General features: G+C 35.3%; 1 protein-coding gene across 1 annotated transcript in view; it reads right to left on the bottom strand.

Moving 5' to 3' along the window:
• Positions 1–7,689: 7,689 nt before the first annotated feature.
• Positions 7,690–20,244, bottom strand: part of CNOT11 (CCR4-NOT transcription complex subunit 11) — a 36,810-nt gene continuing 24,255 nt past the window's right edge. The window contains exons 6-7 of the mRNA XM_051984348.1: positions 9,445–9,541; positions 7,690–9,348 (exon numbers count right to left, since the gene is read on the bottom strand). Of these exons, the coding sequence (XP_051840308.1) occupies positions 9,151–9,348; positions 9,445–9,541 (295 nt within the window). The 3' untranslated portion in view covers positions 7,690–9,150. The remainder of the gene's footprint in view (positions 9,349–9,444; positions 9,542–20,244) is intronic.

The following is a 20,244-nucleotide window of genomic DNA, read 5'->3' on the forward strand; positions in this document are numbered from 1 at the left end:
CATCTGTCAGCAAAATGTACATGTCAGTAAACTGTTAAATGCTTTAAGATAAATAGCAAATAATAAAATAGTAAGTAAACTTTGTGTCATTAACTTACCACATAATAAGCTTTTAAAAATTTATGTATATTGTATTTTATAAAATATCACTGTGTGGTGATCTTTTTCTTCTCAAAACGCAGCCAGGTTATAAAAGTTCAGATCTTTTATTATCTCCAATATAGCCCGGTTAGCTTAGAGGCCTATCTCTCTGCTTGGTTCCAAGAGCTCTTGCCACTTTGTCCTTTGCTTCTGCCTCTGCTTTCTTCAGCCTCCAGAGCCAGCACCGCTCTTCATGTCATTCCGGTGAAATCTCGACTTGTAGCTTCTTCCTCTGAAGAACTTCTTTGACTGGCCCATTGAAGCTCTATTTATGCTAGTGCTCTCTGGCCCAAAGAGCTTCAAGGGAGGTGTGAACTCATTGAACTCCAATGAGTAAAGGTGTGAACACAAGCCTTGTATTAATTAGTTCTACTTAGTACCTTGTTTCAGGTTCTGCCCAAAACATCTTCTTGTAAGATTAGATCAACTCTAATTAGTTAGCAGTTAGTAAGGATTCCAACATCTCCCCCTTTCTTTTGTTAGATGAAAACTCCAAAGGAAATAGGAAATCAGATTAGTGGGTTTCTGAAGGGGTACACATAAATCCATCAATATGATATACATGGTATACATAAATCCATCAATATGGGAGGCATTATACATAATTTACATAAGCACATAGCAATATAACACAGGCTAGTAGTAATGTAACAACATGAATCAACCTGAAAATTTACACATGTCCATAAGTCCTAGAAATAGTCCATAAGCAATCCATTGTCCATTAGTTCATGTGCCAGGAATCTAATAATTCTTGTAAGCTCTGAAGTACTGCAAAAAGTCTCATCAACAATTTTTCATCTCAGGGAACCCAATGATTCTTGCTGGTTTTTCAGGAACTGAAATAGTTTCATCTTGTGTTAGGAAATCCAATGATTTCTGAAGATTTTAAGAGTCCTTTTGACAGTCTCATTGTCAGCCATCTGATTCTTTCTTCATCTGTGGAAATATAAGCAGATCCTCTTCCCCAAGCAGTTAACCTAATTCCCTTCTATTTACCAAATTTGGGATTTCTCCTCATCATCTGGTAATTACATTGGAGCTGTTTGCACTGGATACTGCCTTGTTGTCTTAAAAGGCCTGTATTCTTCCCAACTGTAATCCTGATTGCTTTTCTGTTGGTTGATGACATCAGAATCCTGAATTTCTAAAGTCTCTCTGGGTGTAACCTCAGCTGCTATCATGCCCCACCTGTCCTTTGATTGATACTTTGGAGCTGGATCCTGCCTCATTTCTCTGGGTCATCCTACATTCAGAGGCCCAGTGAAAGCCTCGGTTACATTTTGGACATGGGGTTTTGGGTTTTCTCTCACCCCGTCTTCTCACGCTATCTCTATATCTACAATGAGCTCTCAAATGTCCAACTTTTCCACATTGAAAACATCAACGAGTTTATAATTCCTTTGCCAAGAAGGACCTTGTCTTTCCATGTTCATCATAGTTTGGGCATAATAAGCATTTGTGCCCACTGTGGCACAGTGTCTTATGATCTCCTCCAAAGGAGCATCTTTGTCTAGCCCCCATATAATTCTTTTGCAAACCTCATTGGCATTTTCCTTAGCCAAATGTCTGGTCATTATTTCTGTTGCTGCATTATCTCCAATGGTTCTTATTACAGCTGTTTGTAAACGTCCCACAAAATCTGCAAAAGGTTCATTGGGACCTTGCTCTATTTTTGTGAAAGCATTATTTCCATCTTTCTGTCCAGGGAGAGAATTCCAAGCTTTTATTGCAGCCTTAGAAATTTGCTCATACACTGTTATGGGATAATAAATCTGTTCTGAGCTCTCTGCATACTGACCTTGACCAGCTAGTTGGTCAAAAGTGATTTGTCCTGTTTGCCTATTATGTTGGGCTTGAATCCTACATAATTCATGAAACTCTGAAAGACACAATAAATTTTGTCCCGGTTCTAGACATGTTTTAGCGATGGATTTCCAGTCATTCGGGGTTAAGATTTCATAAGACAAATTATCCAGTAACATCTTCACATAAGATGATGTAGCCCCATAAAGAGTGCAACCCTTTTTCAAATCTTTAATTTTTCCCAAATTAAAAGGAGTGTATTTTCTCTCTCTTTGACCTGAGGAGTTGAGCTCTTCAATCACAGGATATGCATTTATAAAATCAGATATATCTTCTCCTTCATTTTTTGCTTTAATTAATGCTTTTTCTAATCTTGTCAAATTCTGCTTTACAGGAGAAGCTGACTGTGTTTCTGTCTCTCTCCCTCCCCCTTGTTCCACCCATGAAGGGTTCATTGTGGGGGGAGGGTCATGAGATGTGGAATCACCTAATTCCTCCTGCTGTGAAGTATCATACTCAGAATTGTAATTAACTCCATTCTCATCTGATTAGTCCTCCTTTTCACCTAGTAAAGTTGGTACTTCTTTCTCCTGTACTTTCCTTTTCATCATTCTATCACTTAAATAACTTCTTATAGCCAATTGTATTACATTATATGTATTAATTATTGAGTTAGGCCCATTTTTATCATAGAATTGACAAAGATCCTCTCCAACCAATTTCCATTCATTTAGATCTAATTCCTTTTCAAGAGAGAAACAAGGACATATGTCCTTTACAGTTTGTAAAAATTCAGTGATTTGCTGTAAACTTATAATTAAACCTTGGCTTTCCATAATTTTGACAATGCTCTCTAAACATTTTCCTTGAACAGAAACAGGCTGTTTTCTAAATATCTGTCCCATCTTAGCTGAAATTCTACTTTAACTCTTCTAACAAAATTTCTTTGTTGCACTCACCCTAATTTCTGGGTTGAAGAGTCTTTTCCACTGCATCAGGATCAGAGGCTTTTCCACTTGAATCAGGATCGGAGCTTTTCCACTGAAATCCACTGAGGGGGTCTGCTAGCCCCACATTCAGGGAGCCAAAATGTTGTGATCTAGTTCAAGGATCTGAATCGGTCCCTGTTCGGGTGCCAAAATGTGATCTTTTTCTTCTCAAAACGCAGCCAGGTGATAAAAGTTCAGATCTTTTATTATCTCCAATATAGCCCGGTTAGCTTAGAGGCCTATCTCTCTGCTTGGTTCCAAGAGCTCTTGCCGCTTTGTCCTTTGCTTCTGCCTCTGCTTTCTTCAGCCTCCAGAGCCAGTACCAAGTTGAATCTGTCTTGCCTTGAAGAGAGGGCTTCTGGCGTAATTCTGCTGAAATCCCGACTTGTAGCTCCTTCACTCTGAAGAACTTCTTTGACTGGCCCATTGAAGCTCTATTTATGCTAGTGCTCTCTGGTCCAAAGAGCTTCAAGGGAGGTGTGAACTCATTGAACTCCAATGAGTAAAGGTGTGAACACAAGTCTTGTATTAATTAGTTCTACTTAGTACCTTGTTTCAGGTTCTGCCCAAAACATCTTCTTGTAAGATTAGATCAACTCTAATTAGTTAGCAGTTAGTAAGGATTCCAACATCACTGAAAGGATATTTTGTGTCCCTTAGCTCTTTTTTTTTGGATTGTGAACATTCTTTAGACTGGTATACTTATGTTTTTCACAGATGCACTGAAGAGCTGCATTGGGACTTTAAAAGACGTTGAAACTGTACAAATCTTTGCAAAGGTGATGAGCTATTAAATCACCACTGATTATAGAAATACAAATTAAAACAACTCTGAGGTACCACCTTATACCTATCAATCACATTAGCTAAGATGATAGGGAAATATAAGGGCAAATTTTGTAGGAGATGTGGAAAAACTGGGACACTATTATTAATGGGATAACAATTTGAAACTGCCCAAATGACTATAAACCTGTGCATATCCTTTGATACAGTGGTGCCACTATTGAGTCTATACCCCAAAGAGATCATAAAAGAAAGAGAAGAATCATATGTTTGTAGCAGCTCTTTTTATAGTGTAAGGACTTTGAAAATTGAGTGGATGCCTTTCAATTGGAGAGTGGCTAAGTTACAGCATGTGAAAGTAATGGAATATTACTCTTCTATAAGAAATGGTGAGCAGGCTTGATATTAGGAAAATCTGAAAAGACTTACATGAAAATCAGATGAGTGAAGTGAGCAGAATCAAGACAGCATCGAACACAGAAACATCAAGATTAAATCAGTTATGTCAGAAACACAAAGGGTTCAAGTGCCCATCAGTTGTAGAATGACTAAACAAATGTTTTGTATTATGTGTATATAATACATATGCTATTACTATGTCAAAATAAATACAAAGAATTGAAGCATAAGACAGTTTCGTTAGACCAAGAAAATAATACAGTGGCAACTATGTAAACAGAACAAAAAGCAACATGGTATAATTACCGAGGTGGACCTTAAGATTTGACAAAATATTACTTATTTATATTGGTAAAGTTGAGGGAAGAACTATGGATATACATGTGTTCATTAGTCTTACCTTAAAGCATTAAATGTAATAGGCTAAAAAAAAATAAGCAAACAGAAGAGATTCTGACCAAAAGTGACAAAAGTCACAATGCATACTTAGAAGATAGTTATATTTAGAGCTTCCAAGGAAAAATATTATGTATTATGTGAAAGAAGTGTTGTTAGAGAGATGGAGGAAAAATTCGGAAGAGAAATGAGTGATATAAGAAAATCATGAAAAATAAGTCAATAGGAGAAAAGGGAGAAAAATATTAAAGAAAATAGCACCTTAAAAAAAAAAAACCTTTAAAAAATGGCAAAGGAAACCAATGAGGGGAAGAATGCTTTAAAAAGTAGAAATGGTAGAGAATCTCGAAGAGATGGAATGAAACACTTCCATCTCAAGATTGCAAGAACTTGAAGGTCAGTCTTAGTGAACAGCTGTCTAGGAAAGCCAGTTGGGAGTTTTATAAAGTTGATTAGCAACTGGGACCTTCCCTTAGTCCTGACTTAATAATAACAGAGCAAAACAGACCAGGAGGGCAGCATAGAAAACCTGGCAACAAAGGTGGAACCACGTCGGGCCACCCCTTGTGTTGTGAGCAAGATACCAGAGACGAGGCCCTGTGCTCTAGACACTGCCAAGACTTAAAACTGCACAAGAAGACTGGGACAGCACCTCCTGTGCCCCAGGAGCAGAGCTCAACTTTAAAAGTCAAAATAGCAGGGGGCAGGAGGGGAGAGGGAAGAAAAAAAAAAAACTAGAAAATTTGTATGGTGATGGGAAAGATTAAGACAACAATTCAAAAGGACAAAATGATTACATCTGAAACCTCAAAGAGGGAACATGAATTAGTCTCAAGCCCAAAGAGCTTTCTTTGGAGAACTCGGAACAGCTTGGAAAAGGAACAATTGCTTAAGAAAATACAATTGATCAAATGCCAATAAAAAAAATTAAAAATGCACTGAAGAAATCAATTTCTTAAAGAATAAAGCTGGTCAGATGCAAAATAAAATACTGAAGAAAATGCCACCTTTAAAAGCAGAATTAATCAAATGGAAAAGAAAATGCAAAAGCTAACTAAAGAAAATCATATATTAAAAACTAGAACTGAGCAAATGGAAGCTGATGACTGTATCAAGAGAGGAAACTATGGAGACTGAGTGTGCATCAATATATAGTGACTTTTTTCTTACCCCTTTTTGATTTTTCTTTCCCATCATGACTCATATGGGAATATGTAAATAATGAATGCATATACCTAATCTCAAATAAAGAAGTGCAAAATCTCATTTAAGAGAATAATTTCTTTAAAAATGGAATTGAACAAATGCAAGCTAATGACATTAAAACCCAGAAAAATAAAGCAATACCAAAAGAATGAAAAAATAGAAGACAATCTAGAAAATAGATCCAGGAGATGTAATATAAAATTTACTGGACTACCTGAAAGCTATGATCAAAAAAGTCTAGGTACCATGTTTAAAGAAATTGTCACAGAAAACTGCCCCAACCTGATCCTCCTGAAAGAGATCCCAAATTGAAAACTTCTAGGAATAACCTTCTGGATCAAAGAGATAATATTGCAGGCAACCAGAAAAACAATTCAAGTACCTTGGAGGCATAGTCAGACAAGATTTAGCAGTTTCTACATTAAAAAGGATTGGAAGGTTCGAAATGATACTCTGGAGGACAAAGGAATTAAAATTATTAACAAGAATTACCTACCCAGCAAAAAATGGATAATTCAATAAAATGATTTTTTTCAAGTATTCTTGATGAAAAGAGAAATAGGAAATTTGGCTTTAAAATGAGATTCTAGAAAAGCATTAAAAAAATAGGAAAGGGAAATAAGGAACTTAAGATCAAATTTTTACATGGGAAGAATGACATCTGTAATTCATAAGAACTTTTTCATTATTAGGGCATATGTAGGCCGAAGGCAACGGTTGTTAGTTGAATGTGAAGGAATGATATCTAAAAAAATAAAGGTGTGAGGGGAATGTACTGAAAGGGAAAGGTAGGGGTGAAATATAGGTAAATTACATGTAAAAGAGGCAAGGAAGAACTTTTACAGGAAGAGAGGAAAGGTAACAAATTCTCATCAGAATTTGCTCAAAAAGGGGATTTACTATTGGGTGTAGAAATCTCTTACCATATAGGATATAAAAGGGAAAAAGAATGGGAGGGAGGGAGAATGACAGGAGGACAGATGAGGGAGGGGGTAGTCAGAAGCAAGAAGAAGAGAATTCTGAAGTACTACTACATGTCTGTTGGATTGGCCAGTGAGACAGAAAAGGAAAATGACAAAGTTGGGGAGGATGTGGGGAAAAAGAGATTGATGCACTGGACTTGTAAACTGGTTCAACCATTCTATAGTGCAATTTGGAATTATGTCCAAATAAAACTGTGCAAAAAACTCTTTGATCTAGCATGAACACTACTAGATCGGTAATCCTCCCAAAAGGGGTTTAATAAGAAAAGGAAAGAAAGCTATATGTGCAAAAAACATTTAAAACAACTCTTTTATGTGCAAAAAATTGGAAATTGAGGCAATGCCCAATGGGGAATGGTTGAATAAATTGTGACATATCATACTATTGTTACATAGTATAGTTGGAAAGATCTCCATGAGCAAAGTACATGAATCATACAAAGTAATATCAAAAAATGATTAGCTGTGAATGACATCTAACTATTCTCAGTAATACAATGATCTGAGAAAACTCTGAAGGACTTATGAATCCATATCCAGAGAAATAATTGATGTTGGAATGCAGATTGAAGAAAATTTTTTTTTCTTGGGTGTTTTCTTTCACAGATTATGCATGACTACATATAACCTATATTATATGTAATATTGCATTGTGTATATATGTATATATAAAACCTATACTGAGTTGCTTGCTTTCTCAATGAGGGAGGTGGGGAGGAAAGAAAGGAAAGAAGCTGGAACTCAAAAGTTTTAGAAATAAATGTTAATGTTAAAAATTGTTTTTACATATAATTGGGGAGAAATAAAATACTAGATAAAAATGAATTAAAAAATAATAAAGGAAAGCATAAAAGTATAAAGGAAAAAAGTTTTTAAAAAGAATGAAGCAGAATTCAATTTCATTGAACTGAAATTTTGCTGTTGAAGCAATACTAATATATAATATAGAAATAAATATAATAAAGTTGAGTCACACAAGCAAGTCTTAGTGATAATTTTATTAATTTGAGTTCTTCTCTATCCAGGGAAGAAAAGGAGCTGGGCTTCTGAGTTAAAAGGACAGGAACTCTATTTGAAAATATTAAGGAATCTACTAACATTTTCTCTTCCTCACCAAATTTTAATTTCCTTAATTTCAAATTTTCTCTTCACCCCCCTCTTCCCCTCCCTCACAAAAAAAGGGAAACCAAAATAGAAAGATGGAAGTAATTATTAGCCACGGTTAACACAAAAACCACAAGTCTTTATACCTGGATGTTATTAGTCTACAGGTTAAACCACAGGTTTAACACAGGTTAAAAAGATACTTAAAATCTTATTTCTTCCTCCAAGCAAAAATATTGTTAAGAAACTCATGAAGCTCCCATCTCATAAGAATAGGCAGTTTATTCAAGAAACCATATTCATATTCAACAAACCCTCCCCCCAATTAAGTTAATAGGAATGGAACAACATAGCTGCCTTGAGTTTGCTTTGATTTCCTTCTGATAAAGAAAAGGCAGGCAAGGTAGGATTTTCTAATAAAAGCACTATGTACTCTGCTGAAAAGAGATATACAAATCAAATTATATATGTAAAAATGATTTTTTTGAGGTAAGGCACTGTTGCCCAAAAGGTAAGAGATTATGCTTCCATTCTTTTCAAAGAGGAAAACTTGCTTTTCTCCAAAATTCTTAATAAAAATATGACATTAATGCAAGTTGAATAACCCTAAACACTTAGGAATTCTTTTTCTTAGGATATATTGTTCTTTCAAACCTAGTAATGGAAGTAGCCTTTGAGAGATAAAACATGAACAAAAAAATAGTTAAGTAAAATAGTCTAGAAAATGGGAACATTTTTATGAATATATCCACATTGGAAAGTCAGAATGGATAGTTACAAGAGCAGGTTAAAAGTCCAAGCAGCTTAAAGGATAAAAGATAAAAGTTTTTCTTTAACAAGTTCATAGTGTGCTTAATAAAGTTATAATTTTCCTTCAATTTGTGACTCTAGGAATGATTAAATCACAAATGCTGCTCCACTTAGAGAATGTGACTTAACAAGTTATTAATTCAGTTCATAAATTCTGTAGTCTTTTCCCATTTAAATAATTCCTTAAAAGTTTGCCTAAAATTTGGGAAGCCTGAATCATGATTTATCACAAGTAATTAGCTATTCTTATAAACAAAAGAGGAAGCTTGCTCTCTAGTGCTTGAGAGCTAGACTACTTGTGTAGTTCAGAATAGTAGCTTTTCCCATAGATCATTATCACCAAGGCAGCCAAAGATGAAACCCTCTATTTAATCCAGAAGATTCATTTAAAGGAAAATCGGTAGCAAAAAAAGGCAAAAGCAAAATTTTGCTTCAAATGGGAAAAAATTTTAAACTATTAGTCTAAGGCATCCATCCATTCAGAATTCTAACAGTTTTAAAAATTAAAACACTATAGAACTGATCAGGCCTTATTTTGAAGTCTTTGCCTCAGAAGGATTTTCCCCTGTATCCAGTGTCTTTAGTAATCGGAAAAGGCCTGCTGCTTCTCGTATCCGACTGAATTCAATACAGAATGCTTGTACTTCTATGAATAAGTCCTGTACATTGATTATTTTGTTGCGGATCAGAGACTGGAGAAAGACACATACAAGCCGCACCAAACGATTCTGAAACAGAAACAGAAAGTTTAGTGTTTTTTTTTTTTTTTTTTAAAGCAAGCACATCCTATTTGCCAGAAGTTTTTATAAATTTTGATTATGCACCTGCATATATTTGTCCTTAATCTGCTCACATGTAGAGATACAATTTGATATATAAAGGTGAATAAACTCAGGAGGTAAATCAACAGCAGTTGTAAGTCTGTCAGGAAAAAAAAATGTAAAGCAGGATTAAAGACAATTAGAATTTCTAACATACGATTAATTCATTTTAATTGAAAATTCAATTGGACTTGACATGTTTACCTAACATCTATTTGACTATTTAACTCTCTTGCATACTAGATCATTCATTTGTTTGTTCATTCATTCCAAAACTGTTCCTTTACTATTTTAAAACATTATACCTTTCTTTTAAACTTTTCAATAGCATTTTATCTTTCCAATTACATGTAGATAGTTTCCACCATTTCTGTAAGATTTTGAGCCCCCCCAATTTTTTTTCTCCCTCCTATACTTTCCCCTTCCCAAGGCAGCAAACAATTTGATCAGGTTGTGAGAGAGAAAACAAAAAAAAGTATGTTTTGATCTCCATTCAGTCGCCATAATTCTTTCTGTGGAGGCAGATGGCATTTTTTATTCCAAGTCTATTGAAATTGTCTTGGATCATTGTTGATCATCATATATTTCTGTGTATAATGTCATTAAGCATCAGATCATGTCTTTTCTGACATCAGTTGCTCATCATTTCTTATAGAACAGTAATATTCCATTACATTTATAACATATTTATGTAACAAATATATTATAACATATATTATAATAAATATAACACTACTACTTATTGCATTCCCCAACTGCTAGGCATCCATTCTGTTTCCAATTTATTGCCACTACAAAAAGAACTGCAACAAACATTTTTTGTACATGTGGGTGCATTTCCTTTTATGATTTCTTTGGTACAGGTTCCATCATAACATTGCTGGGGATAAAAGGAAATACACAACTTTATAGCCCTTTGGGCTCTCCAAAATAGTTGGATCAATTCACAGCTCCACCATTGTCCCAATTTTCCCACATCTGTAGAACTGACCAGGCCTTATTTTGACCAGTTTCATTTCCTTTGTTTGCTCTTAGCCTGTTATCTTAGCCAATCTGAACAATTCCGAGTTGTTTTTAATTTTCATAGAACATTTTTTTCCTATGACTGTAGATGAATATCTTCTTTATAGATAGTTTCTTCTAAAAACTGTTCATATTCATTTGACCATCTATCAATTGGGGAATGACTTGTATTCTTATAAATTTGAATCAATTCTCTATATATTTCAGAAACTCTGGCTATAAAAATTGTTCCCCACCTTTGTTTTCCTTTTAATCTTAGCTGCATGTTTGCACAAAACCTTTTAAATTTAATGTTATCAAATTTATCCATTTTGCATTTATTTGTTTGGTCATAAATTTTTCCCTTCTCCAAATAACTGACGGGTAAACTCTCCCTCACTCTCCCACCCTTTCTGTGTAAATAATGAACTCATTCTGACCTATCTTGGTATAGAGTGTGAGACCAACAAATATTAGCCATCTAGCATGTTAAATACAATACTGTAAGTGTCCTCATTCTAATAAAAAGATTTTATCTGAAAGAATTAGAAACATTTTGAATGGGGAAGGAATGAAGATGGAAATCATGGAAAGCAGCATGGCAAAGGTTATGTCTGAACTGGTTCATGAAGATTTCAATAAAGTTAGGTGAAAAGGGCAAACTCCAGGTTGAACAATGGCTAAGAACAGTGTCATTAGCAGAACTGTTATAACTCATCAATCTAAGATAAGGAAGAATCCTCTTCCTGGCTATGCTTTGTTCCAACAATGACCCATTTTTTATCATCCAACAAATATTTATTAAGGGGGAGAGAGGAGAAATAATCCTCCTATATAATTCTTATGGTAGGACCCGGCATTCCAACTTGTCTCTATTTCTTTGCATTGACCATTCTTTCATTGCTTCATTCAAGATGCAGCTCAAGCTGTACATTCTAACATGAAGACTTTTCTGATTCCTTCAGTTGCTTAATGCTTTCTCCTAGAATGCCTTGTGGCATTTTGCTTGTTTTCCCATCATTTTAGAACTTCCTGCTACCACAGTAATAAAGAGAAGAGAGGGAAAGGGAGAAAGAGATAGGCACATAGTTGTTTTCATGTTGTCTCACCCCATTAGAACCTGTAAGAATAGGGACTCCTTTTGTCTGTTTGTGTTCAGCACTTTAACACAATCCCTAGAACATAATACTTGTTGATCATTATGACTTTATTTTTATTCTGTTTATACATGTCTCCCAATAGCGTGTAAGCTACACAAAAATAGGGATTGTTTTGTTTCTTGCTTTTCCTAACAGAGCCTGACAAATAGTAGATGCTGAAAATAAATGCTTGCTGATTTACTGAGGGAATATATATACATAACCATCAAAAGCAAAAAGAGAGATCCAAAAAAAAAAATGAGTAATTTTAAGAAAAATTGGGAGAGAGGTGTAGTGAGGAGTGGTAGATTAAACTAGGTTCATTGGCAAGGAAATAATAATCTCTTAAAGGTCCCAAAGCATTCTGGAAGAACACTGATACTTATTCAAATTATAAGGGCAGATTTTGGGGAAAAGATACCCCCCCCCCAAAAAAAAAATGGTTTTAGTCATGGTTGCAGAATGAAGAGCAAACAAAGGAAATTAAACTGATCAAATATATAAATAGAACAAATAGTACAATGTCATAGAAGTCAAGAGACAAGAAATATAGTATTCAGTTTCAATTTATCCATATTTACTGGTTTCATCTACCTACCACCTCAGTCCTTCTCCTTCTCTGCAAACCCTTCTTTTGAAATACTATCTATACCTAATGTCTCAAATTCTCTCACAACTAATCTTTAAAACTAGGATTCTGTACCCACTTTTTAGGAGCTGCCTTTCAAAGTTATGGTAATTAGCAATTAAATTAATTGCTATTAATGTTATCAAATTTATCCATTTTGCATTTATTTGCAATTTTATCTTTCTCATTTTCCTCATTTCCTCATTTCCTGATAGATGCAGTCAATCCTTTTTACTCTTTCCTCCTTTGTTTTGTGAAATACTAAGCTTTTGTAACACCCCTTCAGCATGGTATAATGGATAGAGTGCTAAACATACCTCCATTCAAAACTTTGTTGGGTCACTTTTTTGTTGTGTTCCTGTGGACAAGTTATTTTAACCTTTAAAAAAAAGTTTCCTTACATAAAATAGCATCTTCACTTTATAGGGTTGTTTCAAAGATCTAATAAGCATCTAATCTTTGTAACCTTCAAGCCAGCTATTTTAATTTTTCAAACACCTACAGTTTAGTTTTCCTACAAGGTTCTATTTTTGGCCCTATCCTAACACTATCCTTGTACTTTGCAGTATCTCTGGCATTCCTTTGGCTTTCAGCCTCTGCAGAAACAAGTTCCAAATCTCTTTCTCTATACCTACATCCCTGACTGACTACATAAAAATCTTCATTTATATGTCTCAAGGTCTCAAACTCAACTTTATAACCTAAACCAAATATTGTTTCATCTAAAACTGTTCCTCTTTTTGACTTAACTATACAGTGGTATTACATTTTTACTTCGTCTCCTCATAGCCAAAAGCTTGGTCTTATTTTTTCACTCACTTATTTTTCAAAGTCAAAGGAGATTTTGCCCTATAGCTTAATTATTTACCAATATTGATAGTACTTCTAAAGCACCAAACATCTATCTTATTCCTATATATAATAGGAGTTGTCTCCATAAATTCAGAGTAGCAATTAGCAGAAGAACCAGATAAAATGGGATGTAACTGGTTCTGTACTGCTCAAGATTAGAAGAGAATTAAATAGGGTAAAAGTTAAGCTTTGGTTGGAGTGCTCATGTGTAATAAGCTCATAAATATTAACTTCTCTGGAGGAGCAAAGACTCAATTTAATGGTCATGCAATGTATGTGGTGAGAGGACGAACATACCTAGGGGTAAATGTGTACCCAGGAAGTTCTACATCCTGTTATCCCTATCCTATCCTATTGGGCAAATAGGGAAGAGACTTTGCTTGCTCTTGCTTTTGTAAGTGTATGCCTATTCAAAAGGACACTAGCTTTTGCAACTGTGACAAATGGAGCTTTTAACTTCACCCCTTCTGAGTACAAGAGGATTATTTCTCACAATTTCAGGGGCTCTTCTGGGTTCAAAGCATTGAGATAGGGAGGCAGTTATCACCAAAGGGCAAGGTGGCACACCCTGTAGATTTCAGAGGTCTCAAGGTTTGAAGGTGAGTCCTCCCACCGTCTATGGAGACCAGAGACTGAGAGAAAGAAAGGTGAATGGAAAGGTGTAAAATGGTCACAGAAATCACGGCCATTACTCACACAAGGGGCAAAGTAAGAAAATTGGACTTTAAGTATTGCTTTGTCAGTGGTAAAGAACATCCTACAAATTCTATGGTTGACTAAATGTCAGGGTGATCTGGGACCGCAGGAGTATGGAAGATATCCACATGGGAGGGCAGAAAGGATCTGTACAAGAACAAATAGGTATTAAATAGGATATTTAGAAGAAACTCTAGGGAGGAATATTAGAAAAATAAGGTGCCAGAAAAAGGAGAAGGGAGGTTCTCTAGAAACATTCTTCCAAACAGTCCTTAAAAAGGAGAATATGGGAATAGGTTTGTTGGGAATACTGGGAAGGTACACCCTGTTCTAGACAGAAAGATAAAGAATTTAAAATGTGAGCTTTTTCTTCTTGATATCTTTGTTGCATGTGTGTCCCTGTCTTTATGTTGCTCTGAACTTCTCTCCCTGTCAGCTAAATTACAAATGACAAGAAAGTTTAAGCATGTAGGAATGAAAGGGACATAAAAGTTGGGAAACTTGTAAAGTGACAGCATATTGGCCACTTTAAAAACTCCAGCAGCAAGCAGCCTATATTTGCAAGAGTCAAGAGTCAAGTTTGTGAGACAGTGCAGGTGAAAATTTAAAGGTGAAGGCCTGCATACTGAAGTAAAAACTGGCACCTAATCCTTTCCTGGCTCACCAAAAAAAAAAAAAAAAAAAAAAAAGACAGAGAAAGAAAAAATTAGTGTGAATTGGGAAACAGCCAAAAACAACCTGGCTATTACTTATGAATGTCTTAAGATTGTTAATAATAAAGCCTAAAACTGGTAATTAAAAGGTGTTAAGGCCCTGAAAAGGTGAGGTGGTATGAGTAAGATAATATCTTATTCCTATGGAAGATCACACTATCATGAGAAAGATTCCCTACCAGGGTAAATGGTTTAGTATTGTAAATTTAAGGATGCCTTTTGGGCCTGCCCCTAGAAAAGAGATTTGTTTTTTGGATGGAAAAATCTTTTACAGGAAGAAAAATCAATTTAGATGGACTGGAATTATGGAATCCCAAATTTATTTAAACAAATTTTAGAGTAATGTTAGAGAAATTCCCAGTTCCAAAAGAGATAACTTTACTACTAACTTTAAATGTACATAATCTATTGATATCAGGAGAAAAGAAAAATAAAGTAACAGAAGCAATAAATGCTCTCTTAAATTTTCTGGGGAATGGTCTTAAGAGTATGCAAAAGAAAATATGGTATGTGGGGAGCAAAATCAGGTAATTAAAGATCTCTCATTTCAGAAGGAAAGGAATTAACTGGTAAAACAGGTGCTGGCTAATTTTTTGTGGCCAAATGAAATTGTCATAGTATGTGAAGGGACACCAAAGAGGAGGTATCTGAGGTGGAAGGGAACAAATTAGCAGATTAAGAAGACTAAGAAGATAGTCTTATTCAGGGAACCTACAAGAATGCATATGTTAATTTCCCAAGTCCCTCATACAAGAGTGACCCCTGTGTTCATGGAAGTTAAAAAAAGAAAATTTGACTAAATGTGGAGCAACTGAAATTGAGCAAGATTATTACCAGATGATAGGGAAATTTTGTCAATTTTGTATCAGGGGAGTCATTGCAGAGTACAAACAATGGGTGACCTAGCTATAAGAAAACAGGGATGGATGGATACACACACACACACACACACACACACACACACACACACACACACAGTTGCTAAACAAATATGTGAAAGGTTTCCTTTATGAAGGAAAATAAAAGTTTTCAGAAAGCAAACTCAAGGAGGGAGAGAATCTAGCTTTCACCATTCCAAAATATAAAAATAGATTTCATAAAAAGGCTAAAAGTAGGGAGACTCAAGTATTTGTTATAGTTTTAATGGCTCATTTAACTGATGATTTTGCTTATCCTTTGCCATATATGGAGGCAGGAGTGTTTAGGATAAATCTAGAACATTTAATTCCATGGTATAGCTTAGTAGAAAATACACATTTGAACAATGGTAGCCATTTCACATCCTGAATTTTAGGTAATGGATTATTTGGAAATAAAATGGGAATCATATATTTCTTAGCACCCAGCACATCTGGGAGAGTGGTAATTATTGTTGTTTGATCTTCATTCTTGAAGAGGACCGTGACACCAGGGAAGTAATGTCATGACATGCAAGAGAATTGGATTTAAGTGAGGGACAGCTGTGCAAGGTCATCTGCCTCACTTTCCCCTTTAAAGCCATCTGTGTCCATTAGCAAGACAGAGATGGTCCTGGGAGAGTGGAAAGAATGGATAAAATTTTAAAGAAGCATATTTCCAAATTGATGTCAGAAACTAAATTTCCATAGACCAAGTGCTAGCCAATAGCTTTAATAAGGATTAGGACTTCACCTCAAAAAGATCATAGTATACCACTTGATGAGATGTTGTTTGGGTTATCTTATTCTGGGGGAATGAAAGAAACCTTCACTTTGAAATCAAAGAGATTTTTTTTTGGGGGGGGGGGTTGGGAAGGAGGAGGAACTATGTACTGGCAATATCTAATATCATTTCATATTTAAGGGAAATAGGACTTTTGGCCCATATCCCATCACTGGAATTCACAGTGTCTAAGTATAAACCAGAGAACTGGGTGCTGATTAAATCCTGGAAAGAACCCAAACTTCAGGCTGATGGAAGGACCCTACCAAGTGTTGCTGAAATTCAATCGGAATAGCAGTCCAGATAGCCAAGAAAGAATAGGCACATTACACCAGTCAAAGGACCAGTGGATGAACCCCATGAATGGACTATTAAAAGTGCTTTTAATCCCTTAAAAGTTACTTTGCATCGGGAAGGAAAGGAATGTCAGAAAATCTCAGATTGACTTTTATTTGTAAGTCACTGAAAAAACTATTCATTCATTATAAAAGTTAGGTATGGATGATAAGAGTAGGGCTCTTATATGCAGCATTAGGAATTGTAAGTTCAATAATACCAACAGTTATATTCCCTGAAAGAAGAATAGATCAAGGAAGAGTTAAGTCATTAGCCATGTTAGGAATTCCACTTTTGTAACCATTTTAATTGTATTGGGAATATTTGATGTAGGGTATACCACTTGGTGCTATGGGACACCTAAAGGAACCCAATTAACTAGGATAAGAAACATTAGAACATCCTGTGGAGAGGGGGACTGTTATTAGTGATGAACCTAGAACATAGCTATGGTAGTCTCCCTCTCTCCATTATAAAAGTGTGTGAGACTAAGGGGAAGGGCCATGCCCAGTTAATCATATGGATAAACATGACTGAAGAAGCTACTCCATCAAAAACTCAATTTGATGCCTCGCCAAATTATAGGATTTGGAGACTTGACTAGTCAAAGGCCATTAAATAGTTATGACAAATATTTACATTCGAGGGAGAGAGAATCTATAGGGGCCCCATGTCCAGATTGGAATGTTTATTTACTACAGCCTCCAGGGGGTGGACATCACAAGATATCAGAACTGATGTAAGGTTAAGTATGCTTAAAGGAAAGAACAAGCCTAATTGTCAAGAGCTGAAATGCACGTCTATAATTCTGATTATTCAAAATGGAAATTAAAGGGTAAATCGAATGTATGGCTTGGGAATAGATGTAACAAGTATAAATCCCTTAGAGAGATTTGGAATCAAGTTTTTGTAGTGAATAAGTGGGAGTCCTCAGATGGTTGTAAAAGTTAGCAACCTTAAGTATCTTAGACAGATGATGAAGACAGAAACAAGATACTCCAATGTGTGAGTAAAATGGGTAAAGTATACTATAAAAAGTTTGAATAAAAGTAATTGCTATGTTTGTACCACTGGCTACCCACTGCCCAAATGGTACTGGGCATGGAAAACCTTATGGCATGGAAAAATATGAGAATTAATTCAAGTACATGGTCCTCCTACTGTTCCAGAGTAATGTCTCTGAAAAGAGCTGCAGTGCTTTGTCCTTCCTATTCCCTTCTGTGAAAAAGATGACTAAGCTATACCAGCCTTCTCATTCAGGTTCAGGAAATCATTTGGTTTGTCCCTCATGGCAGGGTGAAGGATTCCAAGACCTGGAAACCTTATCTTCTTGTATTCAAAGTGGGAGTGTAAATAGCTCTGGAAATTTCTCAGAGATGAACATACCTCAAGCAGACCTTTGGTGGTATTAGGAGGAAACTTTCTAACCTGCTAGGCAAGCACCTGTACGCTGGTCCAATTGGCTAATCCTTTTACCCTGGTATTTGAGAAAGGGAGGTCAATTTGAGGGTCAAAAAATCAATTTCAGAAGGAATAAGAGAAGTCTGCCCTATGGATCATTTGACTAAAGAATCTATTTAGATAATAGAGAAGTTTCAAAGGGAGTACCAAATGAATAGCAAGAAATCAGACTGCTGCTAGGTTTGCATCATTCCTATTCTGATGGGACAATTATTAACAAAAATGTGGATTGGTCTAATTATATCTATTATAATTAACAAAGGATTATAAGTTATATTAAGGTTATAGTAAAGGGAATAGCAGAGCAGTTAGATGCTACTAGCAGAATGCTGTGGAAAAATAGAATGACTTTGGACATGATGTTAGCAGAGAAAAGGAGTGTGTCATGATTGGAAGCAATATACCTTCATTCCTAATAATACTGTTGCAGATGGAACAATAATCAAAGCCTTAGAGCAACTGACAGCTCTACCAGAAGAGCTAGCAGGGCATTTAGAGATTAATACCCTAGTAACTAGATGGTTAATGTCAAGGTGTGGAAAATAGAAAGGAATGGTTACTTTTACCTTAACATCCCTAATAGTAGTTGCCAACGTGTTCATGGATATTGGGTGTTGTACAAAGATTAGTTCACTTATTAAGCAGATGCCAGTACAATATAAACGGAAAAACTTGTATTTAGCAAAAGATAAAGGGAACCTTGTTCTAGCTATTGAAGAAGAGGAGTGTGTAGAGTTTCTCTGTAAATTCAAGGAAATAGTTAGGAAGGGAAATGAAAAATTACGGAAACAAAACCTATGTTAAACGAAAAAGGAGAAATTGAGACATAATGCAAATATCTGTCTTCATAAATTCAGAGTAGCAGTTGGTAGAAAAACCAGATAAAATGGGATGTAACTGGTTCTGTCTTGCTCAAGGTTAGGAAATAGTTTAGTAGGATAAAGACTAAGCATTGCTTGGAATGCTCATGCACAATCCTAACTTTTCCTCCTCTGAAGGAGCAAAGGCTTATTTTAAGTCATGCAATATATGTGGCAAGAGGGGGAACCTTTAGGGGTAAATATGTAATAGGTATACCAGGAAATTGTACACCCCACAGTCCCCAGCAAATGAGGAAACAGGAGAGGGACTTTGTGGTGGGGAATAGGGTTATAATGCTTGCTCTCACTTCTGTAAGTGTGTGTCTATTCAATAGGCTATTCAATTGTCTTAGCCTTGTCTTCAGTTACAGAAAACAAAAGATCTTTCACATTTGAACGGACTGAGTATTCTTTGTTTTCTTTATAAATACATCTAATTTCCTTCTCAAAGAGACCTCATGTTAGCGATGCATTTTGTTATTTTAACAAGTAAACTCAATTCATATGAAAAAACTTAGAGAGTAGCTGGAAAGGATAGTGTGAGACAAATATAGATAAGGCTATGCCCCCTCCCTCCAAAAAAACCCAAAACTATTGGAATAATGAACTACAATAGCAGATGTAGACGCGGGTTTTCTAATTCTAAATTATGTTTTCTCTAGAACAAGAATTCTATGCTTATATACTCTGTCCTGACCAGACCACTTTTAAAAATTGAGTTTATTTTGAATACACTTTAAAAAGTTGTTAAAGTGTCCAATAACACTAAGATCATAAAGTAGGGCTAAAAAAATGACATCATATAAGTTGGTTTATGGAATTGGGGGTGTTCAACCTGGAGAAGGGAAGACAAAAGGGAATGAAATAATTGATTTGAAGGGTTGTCACATAATGTCTTAAGCATACTCTGTTGGAGTCAGTCATTGAGATTTATAAATGAAGATGTTCAAGCAAAAGCTAGATTTCAGTGATTCTATAAAATGATAAAATTAAAAAAAATCATTTAAGATCCCTTCTAATTTTAATACAGTTCAATGAATATTAAGAACCAGTGTGCTAAAATATCCTATTTAGGCACTTTGGATCATCAAGACAATAATGAAAAACAGTTCCCGTCTAAATGGAGCCTGCATTCTTCTGGGGATATACAAGCTTAAAAGGCAGAGCTAAAATATGAACTTAAGCTTAGTCTTTCTAAAAATAAATTTATCTTTGCATGTATTTTGAAAATAAATAACTATTAATTACTTTTTAAAAATCAATGTTGAAATCATCTTTATATGTAATTGGGAGTTCAGAGTGCAAAACCAAGATGATGAAGTGAAACCAGAAAGCTTCTTAAGTTTTTCTAGTTTCCCTCGAAAACCACATGAAACCAAGCCTTTGAACATAGGCTGGAATGACAGAGCCTATGATTAGATGGAATGAAATTATTC

The sequence above is a fragment of the Antechinus flavipes genome, chromosome 3 (genome assembly GCF_016432865.1).
Source record: "Antechinus flavipes isolate AdamAnt ecotype Samford, QLD, Australia chromosome 3, AdamAnt_v2, whole genome shotgun sequence".
NCBI lineage: Eukaryota > Metazoa > Chordata > Mammalia > Dasyuromorphia > Dasyuridae > Antechinus > Antechinus flavipes.